At 38.7% G+C, this 16,547-nt stretch overlaps 1 protein-coding gene across 1 annotated transcript in view; it reads right to left on the minus strand.

Annotated features, from left to right (window-relative positions):
* Positions 1-11,899, minus strand: part of LOC139716669 (protein phosphatase PTC7 homolog) — a 50,034-nt gene extending 38,135 nt beyond the window's left edge. The window contains exons 1-2 of the mRNA XM_071628198.1: positions 11,526-11,899; positions 4,337-4,516 (exon numbers count right to left, since the gene is read on the minus strand). Of these exons, the coding sequence (XP_071484299.1) occupies positions 4,337-4,516; positions 11,526-11,769 (424 nt within the window). The 5' untranslated portion in view covers positions 11,770-11,899. The remainder of the gene's footprint in view (positions 1-4,336; positions 4,517-11,525) is intronic.
* Positions 11,900-16,547: the final 4,648 nt, after the last annotated feature.

The raw sequence follows: 16,547 nt of genomic DNA on the forward strand, positions 1-16,547 counted from the left end.
TTCGTGGCGGAGGCATCAAAACAGAGTAGCCTGATAGAATTACATGGTGAATGTAGACTGACAGAGTGTAAAAGGGTAAAAGGAGCATAAAACTACACTAGCAACATAAAAAAGGATCCTCATCAAATGACCTGCTGCTCATTTCCTTTACTGAGAAGCAAAGACATTGTTCATGACTGATTATCAGTAGCTGAACAATACTTGGTGACAGACCTACACAGAAGTGTATAATATAGAACAGAAGTACACATTGTACGTATGGTAAATTCTGTGTAAAACTTCTGACATCTTCATATGATGTGGTTTGACACAACCTATGCTCTCATGGTATACAGCGTATACATCAATGAATCACGTATGTATCCATATCATAACAACAAATCAATGTCATAAACAGCTCATAAGAGCTGTATTTTACAACACACTTGGCCTTGACTCATGTACTACATGTACACCAACACTGTAATAGAATATTTCAAAGTGACCCAAAGTTACTCATTTGGATGCACCAGATGACCTGCAGTTCCAGTTAGTGTCCTCCATAGTGTGCATTACTTGTATACTGAGTAATGATAGTAACTGCATGTACATGTACATGTTACATTGTACATGTACATGTATGTATTGTACCTTGTAGTGTATTGCAGGGAGAAAGAAATTAGTTACTGTATATGCTATAATTTTCGCGTACATAAATTTTCACGAATTGCCGCTGTCACACATTTTCGCGAGTGGTTAAATTCGCGATTGGGGGACCAGAGAAAATATGAAGTGGCAAAGAAAGTGTGAATTTTCAACTTACTAGCAAATAAGAACAATACTGGTTAAATACACTGCACGAAAAAACCTTACCAAACTCTGCGAACTAGTAAGTTAGAATTCAACATTTTTGAAGTGGTTAACGTCCATCGCGCTAGATTTCTGACGAGTGGTCCCCTTGCGATATTATGGCTCTCTACAAGTAGACGTGGACGTGCTATATGTACGTAAACAAGCTTAGCCAGTATGGTCTGTTTGGTAAGCCATGATATGGTATACTAGTACTGAAATGTTCGTATCATTAAGGCAATGGATTCATTTTGGAAGGTAATATTTTCGCGTGTTGTTGATTTCGCGAATAGCTCCCGATTCGCGAAATTCGCGAAAATAAAACCCCTGCGAAATATATAGCGTATACAGTATATCATCGAATATGTACATTGATCAAATTAAGCCAAACTTAGTCTTTCACCCTAAAAAAACTTTTTAGACTATCAATGCTCCTTTAACTGTTCCTGAGCCAGTGAGAGTGAATCATTTTGTTCTTGTCACAAATTGGGATTTTTGTTATTTATAGCCATGTCTGCTCTTTTAGAGGATCAAGGGTTTTCTTCACATGGGAATCACATGCTGTAATGGCTCATATATCCATTCAGTCCCTCCCTGAACTTGTGCAACTGACCTGAAGACACAGTCATATTGGTGTATTCAACCCTATCTGGCAGCTGGGCTTTGCAGAGTGGCCTGATAGAATTTACAATGTACATGGTACATATGTACATGTATGTAATGGTAAGAAAACTGATCACAGTCATCTGCAATCATATATTGTTTAAATTGCTAAAGAAACATCTTGCAAATATCTACCACAGAATATTAAACAAGGCAAGTGCCATAATGCCATAATGTGTGCGCTTAGAAACGTCAGTATGAAGCGCCATATAAATGCAATTATTATTATTATTATTATTATTCACGTACAAGAAATTGTACGCGATTGGGATATATAACAGATAAAAAAAAGAGATACAAACAGATGAAAGGAGATACAGAGACAGTGTAAAAGGGTAAAAATCTATGGCAAAAAAGAAACGAGCCATAAAAACTTAACATTGGGCCCTTAAAGTTCGTTGACCCCTGCTTGTGACCTTTGACCTTGTGGTGACCATCCACTCCCCAAGGGACATCTACCATCCAAGTTTGGTCACAAACAGACCTATGGATCAAAAGTTATGACCCATAATAGAAACGCGCCATAAAAACTTAACATTGGGCTCTAAAAGTTCGTTGACCCATACTTGTGACCATTGACCTTGTGGTGACAATCCACTCCCCAAGGACATCTACCATCCAAGATTAGTCACAAATGGAGTTATGAATCAAAAGTTATGACCAATAATAGAAACGCGCCATAAAAACTTAACGTTGGGCTCTAAAAGTTCGTTGACCCCTGCTTGTGACCTTTGACCTTGTGGTGATCATCCACTCCCCAAGGAACATCTACCATCCAAGTTTAGTCACAAACGGACCGATGGATCAAAAGTTATGACCCATAATAGAAACGTGCCATAAAAACTTAACATTGGGCTCTAAAAGTTCATTGACCTATGCTTGTGACCTTTGACCTTGTGGTGATCATCCACTCCCTAAGGACATCTACCACCCAAGTTTGGTCACAAATGGAGTTATGGATCAAAAGTTATGACCCATAACAGAAACGCGCCATAAAAACTTAACATTGGGCTCTAAAAGTTCGTTGACCCCCTGCTTGTGACCTTTGACCTTGTGGTGATCACCCACATCCCAAGGGACATCTACCATCCAAGTTTGGTCACAAATGGAGTTATGGATCAAAAGTTATGACCCATAATAGAAACGCGCCATAAAAACTTAACATTGGGCCCTAAAGTTCATTGACCCCTGCCTGTGAGCTTTGACCTTGAGGTGACCTTCATATAAAATAAAATGTCAAACTTTGTATGACCCCTCTTCCCTCGAAGTTAGATTGCAATTGAAGCCCAGAGTAAAGAGTTATTGAAGTTTTTGTAGCGTTACGGACAGACGACGGACAGACGGACGGACGACGGACGGACGGACAATGGACGGACGGACGACGGACGGACAAACACCGCAGGCGATCCCTTAGTCTCCCCTCACCTCCACTGGGTTCGACAAAAACTAGAAATGTCGCTACGGCGACTGATATGCCTCCGTCATAATGAATAATTCTTCTAATAGGTCTGATAGAGTAGCCTTGACAATGTGAGATGACAGTATCTCATAATTGGCAAAAAATCTGACATGTTTGTCACAAATGTGTTGAGTATCTACTTTTCTGGAAGAAGGTTTCATTTGGATGGATGGCTAAATTGAGAGCGCAGGTACACCATGTATTGGGGATTTTAGCTTTTTCACTTGACCTTTGCCCCTTGCCCTTTGACCCCATAACCCACACACTCTTCAAATAATCACGAATTGGTAACATCCATTTTCATGAAAATACTTTCAGATATTTTCAAAATATGTTAAAAACTCATTTGTTTCATTGAATAGTCTCATGTCTCATGTCTAACCATCTCTGAAACTGTACCTTCTTCCTTTTTCTTTCTTTCTGTTTTCTTCCACCAGCGCTTAGAGACATTCATAAATGTGTGTGCTATACAAGAATTGTGAATCGTTATTATTATCATTATTATTATTATTATTATTATTATTATTTTCCCTTGGCCTTTAACCCCATTGCCAAAATCTTTCCCTACAGAATCACTGTGCAGTGATTCATGTGTATACACACATGTATCCTACGTGTACCTAGTCTTATCAAGTTACGATGTAGGCCTAATTCATAGAGTACTGTATACGCTATATATTTCGCGGGGGTTTTATTTTCGCGAATTTTGCGAGTCGGGAGCTATTCGCGAAATTAACAACACGCGAAAATATTACCTTCCAAAATGAATCCCTTGCCTTGATGATACGAACATTTCAGTACCAGTATACCATTATTGCAAGGGGACCACTCGTCAGAAATCTAGCGCGATGGACTTAACCACTTCAAAATGTTGAATTCTAACTTACTAGTTCGCAGAGTTTGGCAAGTCTTTTTCATGCAGTGTATAACTAGTATCATTCTTATTTGCTAGTAAGTTGAAAATTCACACTTTCTTTGCCACTTCATATTTTCTCTGGTCCCCCAATCGCGAATTTAACCACTCGCGAAAATGTGTGACAGCGGCAATTCGCGAAAATTTATGTACGCGAAAATTATAGCGTATACAGTAATCTCCCAGATATGGAAAAAACGTGTAATCAAAAATACTAGAATTTTAGCATTTTAAAGAGAGGGTACAGTTTCATTTGAGATGGGGCTTAAGTTTTCCAACGTTTTTTATGATAAGTTTTTAGACAATGAGAAACCTCTTTTGAAATATTGAAGAACATATAATTCTAGAAGAATTCAAAGTTTATTTGATGAAAATTGGTTTTGAAATGGCTGAGATATCCCAAACAAAGCCATCCTAATAAAAGGTGGGACCCACCATAGGTTTTCTGTTTCTTGCTATTTTTCAATACATACCCATTAGAGGAGCTTTGTTCTCCAGGAGTTCTTGGTAGCTCGTGGCAATGATGGCTACAGGAGATTGGGGGTCAAAACGCCCCTCCCTCACCATCCTCTTACACATTTTCATCAGTTGGCATGGAAACTGGGATGGGTCAATACCATAGTCCCTCCATCCACCAACTCCATCAGCGACTCCTGTATTCAGAGAAATAGAAACAAAATCAGTCGTTAGAAAAGTGCTGGTAATCAAAACAGGTGATTTTTATGGGTCCTTTTAAATGCAGCGGTATCCTTTAACCTGTTGAGGATGGACTGATTTTGTATAACGCACATTTCCGAAAGACACCAGCCCGAGTATTCTCGGGACTCGTCTTCAACAGGTTAAGCTCTTTTCAAATACAGTATGTAGCTATGTCTCTTCATTCATCTACATCTGTTTTATCCAAATGTACCGGATAACTGTCATAAACTTCCCTGCAAATTGCCTGTCTAGTGTGTGATGTTACCTTCCACAGTGAGTGACGAATTCAAAGATCATACAGCAAACCACGCTAGCTACTACAAAAGTGTAAACTGTCTGTAAGCACGGCTGTTGCAGGCTCTGCCTACTTTACAAACAAATGGTACTATTCACAACTTGAATCTGTGTCATCATGAATGACACAACTTCCTAAAACCATGCTCAATACCAGGGCTCGACACTAACGGTGGCCCGGGGCCACCAAAAATGAAAGTCGGACCACCAAATTTTAAAAAAGGGCAAATTTGGTGGCCCACCTCGGGCCACCAAAATTTTTTGAAAAGTATGTCAATAAATTCGTAACTTTTTGCGCCGGAAATGCATAAATGCATGCAGTGAGTGTGTGCAAACGTAGTACCTTTGTCTTTTGTGTTTTGAGAAATAGAAACATGTTCTTCTAGCTTCTTAATTATTCGCATGTAATCTGACGTCATTTATTTATGTTCAGATGTTGCAACCCATATTATGCCTGTCAATGACTATTATACTTAGTGTTCACCATTCAACAGTTACATTTGTTTAAAGGATGGATGAAAAGAACTGAACTAGTGCCTGAGAGTGAGTGTTGCGAGTTTATTGAGGTTTATTTATTTATTTATTTATTTATTTATTTATTTATTTATTTATTCAAGATTTTGGACTTCCAATATTTACGATGATAAAACTTAAATATTTGACTCATTAAAAAAAGCAGGACTTTTAATGTTTTTATTGGGGGATTTTTTGGCCACCAAATTTTTCTCTAAGGCCACCAAAAATGTGAAATTGATGATTTTGGTTGCCCCATTCGGCCACCAAAAAAAAAAAAAAGTTAGTGTGGAGCCCTGTCAATACAATTATCAAGACCAAAAGTGCTGGTTCAAAGATCATTGAAAAAACAAAACACTAATTCCTTTCACATAATAGACTTGACATTGCTCATATAGTATGTGTATCTACCTCCTAAAAATGCAAAGAACATTTTCCATCTAGTACAATAGTCTCATTCTAATCCACCCTGCTATCACAAAAGCAAAAATCTGAGTAAAGACAATATTAAACTGTACATGAAATTTCCAAAGGCTAATCACAAACTAACAACTCACACGTATAATTCTTTGTAGAACATTTATAATCACTTTGTACGGTACCCTATTCTGACCAGCATAATGTACGAAACACATGGGAGCAATCATTTCACACCACCACCTTGTCAAGCTACACTACACTGTACTGTGGACAGGCTGTACAATGTACATTGTGTACATGTATGAAAACTGTAAGCTGACTGTTTTAAACCTCTAGCACACTTACAGGTTAATTGATTAGGAACCCAATGAAAATGGGGGGGGGGGGAGTAATGCTTGATAGATATTATTTTATGTAATGACCAACAATTTTTTGAAATGCAGCTGCAGTATTGCTTCCCTCTAAACCACCACAACCTAATGTATTACTCATGCACACACCACTGAAACCAACTGCTGTGCCATTGAAGAATTTTTCTAAGGAGGTTACTACTAGTATATAGTGACCTTAGGCGGCGTCAGTGCTGGATTTCCATGGAAAGAAGGCAAGTCCAGGATAGTGTGGGAAATCTACACAATATGCTTGCAACTCTTGCTGTGACTCTCATCAAAAGACACTATTTTGCAAATTCAAAACATTATTTGTAAACATTAAAAAAAAAAAAAACTTCACAGAATATTGCCACAGGGTTGTACAACCTGTACATGTTATAGGAGGTTCACAACCAAAAACAGACACTTTGCTTCAGAGCTGCAGGGATTTTTTTTTCTTTTTCTTTTAAATTAGATTTTATACTCAAATATGCTACAGCGTACATGTATGTATTACTGTACATCTGATGGCTTGTAACTTCTATCTTCTCTGAAGTGAAATCTGCACACAATCACATTTATTGTAGAATCAGGTCACAATGCTAAGATGCAACTTTGTGTGGCCACTCTTTGGATACATCACACCATCCAACATAGTACGTACATTTCTATTTAGCTATAACACTGCGTTGCAGCAAACAGCCAAAATATACGGTACACTCCATCTTTACTACATGTAAATCTGCCACAAGTGTGGCCCTTCTTTACATAGTACATTGCAACACCTTACATAGCAATAGCATACCCAAGCCAAATGTAGGAAATCCACCAACAAGGGCTTTTTTAATACCATGCATGCAAAACATAAAACAAAATTAATGCAAAAGACTGCAAAGAAGAACGTGATTAAATTCTTGCATGAGCTCAGCAGAATTGTCTTCAAATGGTAATAAATTAATGTATTCTGTTTCAGGAATACAATCAGCAATTTGTGAATGAACATTCACAAATGCTCCATACTAGTGTACATGTATGTAGCTCATGCATCTTGATCAGCATGCATGTTATAGTGTACAAACAGGCCTACATACATTGTATAGTGCATGGCCTAGAGACAGAAGGGAGCTACTTTTTCCCCTCATTTCCCTAGTACATTGTACTTCTTAAATGTATCTTTTAGTAGCTTCATTTTTGTCTTTTTTAGTTGAAAAAAAATTATTGGTGGCCAATGCTGTTCTTACAGATGTGATAAGTGAGAATGTACATGTAAAGTGCAGACAATCTTTGTCCTGCTAATAGCGAATACTAAGCCATAAAATGCATAAATAGGCCTACACTTTGTATTTAAATGTATATCACGTATAAAAGTACCATCAAGAGCTGAAAGGGGCCATTTGGTTTTCTTCCCCCTTCATACATAGCACTACAACATCCTTACTGAGCAGTGTCCCCCAACCATTTAATGTACAAAGGTATGGAAGGTCTATGATTGATAGATGTCCAGAGGGTCAATGGTGTGTGTGTCTGAGGTGTGTGTGCATTGATCCACAGGAAAGTCACCTTGACACTATGCATAGTCTGCCCTCACTGTGATGACTGTAGTAAATGGCGAGGAGGCAACAGCAAAACAAGAGGTGACTGGTGATGGCCAACTGTGTCTGTATCTTGCCTATTGATTTATTCTTTACGTATACGGCAGTTGGGAATGTAAAAATCAATGCAAAGCTGCACTACACAAGGTTACAGTGTACAGAGTATTGCCAAAATGTAGGACAGTATGCAGACAGTACTTGCAATAATGTCATCACTAGTATTTACAATTTTCAAGCTAATGTCACTGTGGTCCATTTAAGTTAAGTACCTGTACAGCAGATGTCTAACGGCACCGTTCAATTGCATCTGATTGATAGATTGTTGCCCTCCATCACATAAATATATTATAAGCACTGTACAATGTTTCAAACAAGCTACATTGCTACTGGAGTTCCTAATATTGTTTCAATGTAAAGCTGTACAAATTTGGTTCAAAATCATCCTTTTTCATACTTGTCTCAACCTCTTCTTGATCTTTCTCATTCTTAAATATTTAGTTTTCTAATTTTAATGCATTTCTTCCTTTGTCTTGTATAGTTCTTTATTTTTACAAAGTACTATCAAATATTTTGTTTCGTGGACCAAACTGGTAGTATTGCCACACATGAAGAGACTACAGTACATCTCTCCTGATTTCAGCATGAAATCTCCGTCTTTGGGGTTATTTTCGCAAAATCTCCCCAGCTCCCGCATGAGTTTGAATTTTTCCCTCTCTAGCTGTGTGTCTCCCACTTCAGATGTATTTTCTCCCACCTAAAATTCAGCTCTCTCCTGCCAAACTTTAGTTTGTCATAGTCATACATGTTAAAGAATAGAGAGGCTAAGACAGCACCACAGAACATTAACAACCCTTTAGCAGGACCCTGGCCTCACGGGACATCATGCTTCACACTCCTGATGCGCACTACAGTGCTCACCCGTTAATCGGGAACCGTTTTAGCGGGAACCCCGCTGAAGTGCAAGAAAATTTGATGTAAAAATTTTTTTCACTTGTTATTTCCACCACTTAATCAGAACGATGAATCGCTTTATCAGGACAAATCTGGCGGAAACACTTCAATTGTTTGTCATTAATTTCTAAAAATAACAAGTAAATCCCTAGATTGCAAGGATTTCACTTCCTTATGAGGATAATTTTCTAATTAGTTCATAATAGATTATGCCGACTGCAATTTAAACATTGCCCATTTTAAGGCAGTGAGACTAGCGCAGAGGCGGTCATCTTATCGAGCATCGTCAGCTTCTACTCATGAATGCACTTACACTCAGTGTTGCTTACACCAGGGAGGTAGAAAGAGACCTCCCTGCCCTGCTTACACTGTACCACCCCTTCAGTGTGATATGGAGAGTCACTTTCCCCGCATGCACTCATACTCTCCCTGTTCGTGATAGTATGCATGCAGTGTGTGTGTGAGTGTGTGTGTGTGTGTGTGTGACAGCATTTCACAAGGCAGCATGAATATGAGGAAAAATTGTTCATCCCCAATCGTCACAATCAGTGTCCTAATGTGCATGTTGTTAACATGTTATAACAACAAGCCCTGATCTCAGTCTATGGTCACAACTAAGAGATAATGTAGCTGATTTGCAGCCTGCCCGGGTGCTGCTAGAATTTACGTATCACCCAATATTTTGGAGAAGTCAAACTGGCTGTAATGCCTTTGCAATGCCCTATTTCCTGTCTGTTGCCAGTTGATTTTACAAGTGTACAGGGGGGCCGGCATAACCATGGGGGGCTACTTTGGATGCCCCCCCCCCCCTCCAGACTTTTTTATCCTGGAAGTGGCAACAGAAAAAAAAAATTGAATGCCGATAAGCTCTTGCTGATTGCATCGATTGCATCCGAATAGGTGTCCCACAGGCATACTGTCAGCGGCCCGCCAGCATCTACTGAAACTACACTGAGTTTCTCAGTACACACACTGTACATGTATGTACAACAATGTACATAGATGTACAATGCAAGTCTAGTGGTCCTCATGTTTAGTCTGTCATAAAGGGCCGTGGAACATTTTTTACGTGTGTGGGGGCTGTCATGGGTGATGGGGGACAAGGGTAGTGCTAGTGGACGGGTCAAGGGTCAATGGTAATTAATCCTGGTTTACCCCTTGGCCTACAAACATACCTGGTCATTACACTTCCAGACGGACTGTAACGTTACATGATAGTACAAAAAAATAAATAAATAAAAAATAAAAATCTGTACGCTCTAGTGATGACTGGTACGAGTCTATTGTGTAGGTAATACTGGACACTTGTTTGTCTTTGCTCTGAATTTTGTCCTCAGAGGATGAAATTTTCGAGCAAAAATAACATTCTGACAATTACATATTTTGAAAAATTATCAGGTGTATGTGAATTTTTCTCTGATTTTGGAAACATATACTTCCAAGTTGATCCCTCATCAAATATCTTTTAGCACAGTACAAAATGGCATTATAGTTCTGAACATGATTATCGAAATGGAATTAATCAACATCTTTCACATCTTATTCATGCACCAGAATCACTATTCATACCAATGAGTTGCTGTTCACATTCGTACCGAGCGGATGACAAAGAGAAAAATGGCAAATGAGGCTCAAACTTCATATTGTGCAGTAAAAGGTCAAACATGAACATCTTGAACAATTTACATGGTAAAATCTTGTGATAAATCTACATCTTCTTGTAAATCTGAGGAAAATTGTGAATTTCTTAGCATTTCTACATTTTGTGTCGCATTCTGGCGATTTCGGCATATACATTGTATGATACAATCAAATGCTCAATAAGATAGGTCTGCGAAGTCCCATGCATATTACAACGTTTAGAATGTCATTATTACACAGAAAGTTATGCATCTGGAATAAGATGGTATCCGGCAATGTTCATACCATGTCTCTATAGACGTCTAGACCTCTATTTCTTTTTTTTTTTGGGGGGGGGGGGGGGGGGGTGGGGGGAAGATAAGCGATTAGACCCTACTCCACTAGCCCCGGAGACCGCGCCGCCAGGCGCGGTCCTGGCGGCTTCCCCGCAGTTTCGCTTATGTTATAGTTCAAGTATTCTGTGCGCTTGTGCAAGTGATTGTGAATTCTGTGAACATCGGTGAGCTGCTTATAAGACATCATTTTGTGCATCACAAGCAATGAAATGCATCAAACAGTCGCCGATGATAGTCATTTAGGTTTCATCGACCCATGTAAGTATTCCTAGTAGTTTCTGTTGAAAAATTAAGGAAATATAGCGCCGCAAAGGCACCCGTTTGTTCAACATGAAGATCTTTTATGGGAGCACGGCGCAGCCGCCACACGCACACACTGCGTGTGGCGGCTGTCGCAGTTACTACTCCACTAGTATAAGTAAGACTGAGCACCTTGACACATTGCAGTTTGCACTTTCTTTACCACATCCACACGGCCACAATCAATATGTCAGCACTATTTAAATCCTTAAGAACTAGGCTATGGAGTTCTATATGTTAGCCTGGACACTACACAATTACTCAAACAGAGTCTAGCGTCTACATTCTAGCTAACGTTAACATGTTAGACCTTTTGTTTGGATTCAGAGGGCCGAGGGCCAGGGCGGCCGAGGGTGTGTAACTGTAACTGCCACTACACTGAACCAAACATGCTGCAGCACTGATTCACTGATTCACTGTCTTCAGGTAGACGTTCTAACTAGTTTATAGACATCTAGAACTAGACCCTGTGCTGAGTGTGAGAGAGGAGGAAATGTTACAGGCAACAAAATGGTCACTTTTGTCATTTTTTTTTTCATAACGCACCTAAAACATTGAATCCTTTGTATCTGGCTACGAAGCACGCGTCATCTCCGAACATGCCCTGTTTGAAGACCCGACTGTTCGCGTCAGCCGCCGAGTCATCCTTGGAGAAGCCGCATGATGCCGTAACCAGGCGCATCCTCCGTCTCCTTTCCCTGCGATACTCGAGACTCCTGCTTGCATCGTACGGTACATAACCCATGACGGCACGGGCGATTTGACGCCCATAAACCAAAACTGACTGCATATTCCCGTAGTTTGTACCAAAATCTGGCAGATACAATCAGCTAATGTCGATTCGACCACTTAAAATTGGGCTAAATGACGTTGAGAACAGGAGAATGGCACGCACTTCGTCCACGCTGATGCAACGCCATTTTGTTCGCCGGCGAAAGGATGTTTACCAATTACGTCATGGGACGTACTGTACTGCTCGCTGAGTCTAGTCTATTCACGTACGTGTCGTGGTCGTACCACAGAACTCTACATAGAGTTCTGTGGTACGTACTCAATCATGCAAGGCATGAAGGAGTGATTTAGCGCACGGGTACTGACGGCTAAACTATGTGCCGTAAGTTGAACGTTTGTGCCTGAAAAAAAAGAAAAAAAGATAGAAATGATGTTGCTTGTTGAAGTCAACGAAATGCCAGTTGCAAACCACGCTCGCTTTGTATGTTGCATTAGTTTGTGATAAACGATAAATGGAATGAACGAATCCAACCTCCTTATTTGTCACGTATATATTTTCTGTCTATACAAATACAATTTGCCTTGAGAGTTTCTGGTTAAAGGGAATACAAATGTATATAGTTTTGGTTGAGACCTAACTTCAGGTTTCTAACTTTTTTTGTTGTTGAAATTATGACAAACCTCTTATGAAATGTGAAAGAGCGTATAATTCCATAAGGAAATCAACGTTTATTTGATGAAAATTGGTTTTGAAATAAATAAAAGGTGGGACCCACCTTTTATTACGATCGCTTTGTTTTACTTTGTTTTTTTTTTAATGTTTCAGCCATTCCAGAACCGATTTTCATCAAATAAACTTTGAATTCCTCTTGGAATAGTATGCTCTGTAGTATTTCATAAGTGGTTTCTTGGTATCTCGCAAAATGTTGAAAGCCCAATCCTCATCTCCACCAACACTAGGTAAATCCAAAGAAACTATTCACTGAGGGGCGCATCCCCGAAGCGAATAGTTCTTTTGGAGACACCGAGGCAAGTAGTTTTCGCCAGAAACCCGAAATTAGGCATTTCTTTTATATTGGATCAAAAATTTAAACAAAAGAAGGGGGAGGTTTGAGTTTCTTCAGTTTGTCTCCCTCTACAAATGAAAATTTGTTAAGATCGCAACTGCTGATCTGTGAATTAACAAACATGTCGGAAAAAAGGAACCAGAAGGGGGAATTGGGGAAAATGCGAAGCGTGAAGTCCTGTCGTAGTGGTGGATGCTATGTTGTGAAGGGACTAAAAGCAGCGCACGATGTTGATTGTCAAGCTGCTTTGTAAATCGTTTTGTTAGAAATGTTACATTTATTAGTGGCCCGTTGCATAAAACTTACCGTTGAATTTCAATGGTAACTACCGTCAAAATTAGGCGTTACAGCCAATCAGCATCAAGGATTATAACATTTACCGCTACTTTGAAGACTTACCGCTAGAAAGGAGCGGTAAGTCCAGCGGTAGTGTATGCAACAGGGCCCAGATGACTCTACGATAAGCAATGCGTAATGTCAGAATTGCTTTATGACGTCACAATTGCTTTAAAAGAAATTATTGATAATTATTTCGACTGACGGTATGAGCAGCGGGCAATGTCAAAATTGCTTTGTGACGTCACTATTGTTTTTTTAATAGATTTATTGTTGACGGTGTACGACACATGCAGTGCGCGATGTCAGAATTGCTTTGTGACGTAACAATTGTTTGTTAAAAATTGTTACATTTCACAGAGTGACGGCGCAAAGGCTGCGCACAATTTCAGAAATGCTTGGTGACATCATTTTAATGGAGCGTCAAACAGGCCAGCACCCCGATATAGCTGAAAATACCGATAATCACATGAAGCTCTTTCAACCAGTCACAGACTGTCGGATAAATTTTTTATCCTAAATGTAATATCTACCGGTATTATATTTTGGATAAAAATTTTATCCTCTGGTGATTGGCTGAAAGAGCTTCACGTGATTAAAGATATTTTCAGCTATGTAAGAAAGTTGACACTCCATAAAGTACTATTTGCAAAATGTCGTCACTTCTATGACGACATTTTGCAAATAAATTTTAGTATACTATTTGCAAAATGATGTCACAAAGCAATTCTGAAATTGTGCGCAATTTTTTCCCGTCACTCTGTGTAATGTAACATTTTTAACAAACAATTGTGACATCACAAAGCAATTCTGACATTGCGCACTGCTCATACCGTCACTCTTTGAAATGTATCAATTTCTAACAAAACGATTGTGACTTCAGAAAACAATTCTGACACCGCGCATTGCTTCGCACCGCGCGTCGCGCTTGTCAAATACCAAGCAGTGGATGACATCGTGCGCTGCTGCGTGCTTCTAATGGTCAACGTATGCTCCCTTCACAACATCGCATCCGCCATACGACTTCTCGTTCTGCATTTCCCCCATTTCCCCTTCTTTTTGTTTGAAATTTGATCCAAAATATAAAACAAATATACTTTACCTGATTTCGAGTTTCTTGTTCAAACTATAGGCCTCTATTCACTTCGGGACTACGCCCCTCAGTGAATAGTTCTTTTGGAGTCACCGCTGCCCATAGTTTTTAACAAGAAACTCTCAAGGCAATATATATTTATATACTGCAAAGTATGATATAGGGGCCTACACTCTACTAGTAACTCGTCACTCTCACCTGTTGGTATTGCACATGAATCACACACCTTCCTGATCTAGTTAACGCAGTCATGTTCTGTTTTGTCCATTAATACTGCAGTAAAAGGCACTGAACCATAAACACAGCTTATTATGCAGGCAGCATGAATGTTGGTAATGTGTTGTATAGGGGACACAGCAAATAGCTTTATCATCTATAATTAGAGACCTCACATTGCGGATATCCTCGTAACCATGAATTTCGATTTAATTTTTTAAGTATATAAGAGACAATTTCACAATAGAAATCTAGCGTGAGCCTTTTTTTTTGGGGGGGGGGGTGGATTCTATCACTATTAAAATGTTTAAACACGAGTCACAGAATGCTTTTATCGATAGGCCTAACTTTAAAAAGCAAAGGAAGACACCGTTCTAATGCATGTTCAGAATCTGATTTGTCTCGTAATTTTCCAGTTAGGCCATCACAAAATATAGCGGACTTGCATGAATATATACTTATTTATTCATTTATAGTCATATAAAAAAGTAATGCAAAGAAAAATGTAGATTGAACATTATGATGAAGGTTATTTTTCTTTTTTTGTCGTATAGATCCACCAGTTCATTCAAAAATTTGAACTTCACGAGCATGACGAGGGTAAAATGGCAGCCTGTATACAAACGAGCCTAATAGGAGAGGTTGATTGACACCTTCAAAAAATTGACTACATTGAAACTGTTAACATGAACATTGTATTCGTCTTGCTAGTTTTTATTGATACCTTATTTGCTTACTTTTGCCCGACTATGTGAGATCGTTGTGTGTCAGTTTATCTTTATTTAGATGCATTGTGTGGTTAGTGTTGGGGCCTTGTCCTTTTTTAAGTGCGGTGTCATCAAGGAGTATAACCATACTAAAATTGTTATGTTTGATTGTTCGGATGCACTACTGATTGGACCTTATAGGACCTAATTAATAATTTCTCGAAATGAAAAACCAAAAATAGGCCTACATGGGCACAGAACAAGCAGAAGCATTAAACATAAATGCATACAAGCCTGGGTTGTGTGTACCTCTTTGCTCGTTTCCTCAGAAACTTTAGCCCTTTTCTGCCCCCACTTTCACCCCATCACCCCATTCTTCTAAAAAAAATCTATTTTATAATCCCTTCATTAAATTGATTGCACGAAGTTGGAAATTGATCATCTGAAAATGAAATTGAATGCCTTAATCTCATCGGGACTAGCGGCGTGAATTTGAATGCACGAGTATAGAAATGCAGTGTTCGCATTTGGAAATTGAATGCACATTTGTGAACTTGATTCGATGGAAACGAAACAGAGCTCCCATAGATTAAGTTGATCGCTCGGATTCTTTAATATGAATGCCCGAATATTTTCGCGTCCGTGCGCTGTGTGAATTTGAATGCAAATTCACATTCACGAATTTGAATGACAAAAGTATGGAGTTAACCGAGAAAGCCTATAATTATATTCACTTTAACAGAAGCGGTACAATAACTAGTATCTACTGTATAGTATCTTTGGAGTAAAAGCATTTAAAATGAAAGTAATGATTGAACTTTCTTTTTTATCTATTTTTTTTCTGAGGCTGCCATCGTTACATCAAGCACCAGCTTAAGATGCCAGACTTCTGATGTTTACTCTTCCTCTGTGACTACGTATTGCTGATTTCTTTCATTTTATCGTATTTTTTAAAATACTTTGAATATTATCGTGATTATTAGACTGTGAATTTATTATGTTAATTTTTGTTCAAAATATACAGTACATGTAACACTATGTATGATTTTCATGGAAAATGCAGAAATATAATCAAATTGAAACTGAAATTGAAACTATCTACAAACTACGGAGGAAGCAAAGTCAGAATATTTTGAATTTCCTCTGCAGCCCCAGGAAAATGATAACATAAATAAATAATAATAATAATAATAATAATAATGAAGATAATAATAACTGGAAAACTTGTATAGTGCTTAAGACAGATATGTTTCAAAGCGCTTCACAATTATCACGAGAAAAACAAAACGAAGGCCTGTCAGGAGAGAAATTTATCTTTGATTTTGCCAGTGAAGTAAAATCGCATTTGTTTGAATTTGTAATATTTAGAGCTTTAAAGTTGTCCTAGAAAGCCACTAGGTCAAACTGCAAGAGACTG

Source organism: Diadema antillarum, unplaced genomic scaffold (assembly GCF_040938485.1).
Source record: "Diadema antillarum isolate AM-2024a unplaced genomic scaffold, OU_Dant_1.0 scf00000068, whole genome shotgun sequence".
Classification (NCBI taxonomy): Eukaryota; Metazoa; Echinodermata; class Echinoidea; order Diadematoida; family Diadematidae; genus Diadema; species Diadema antillarum.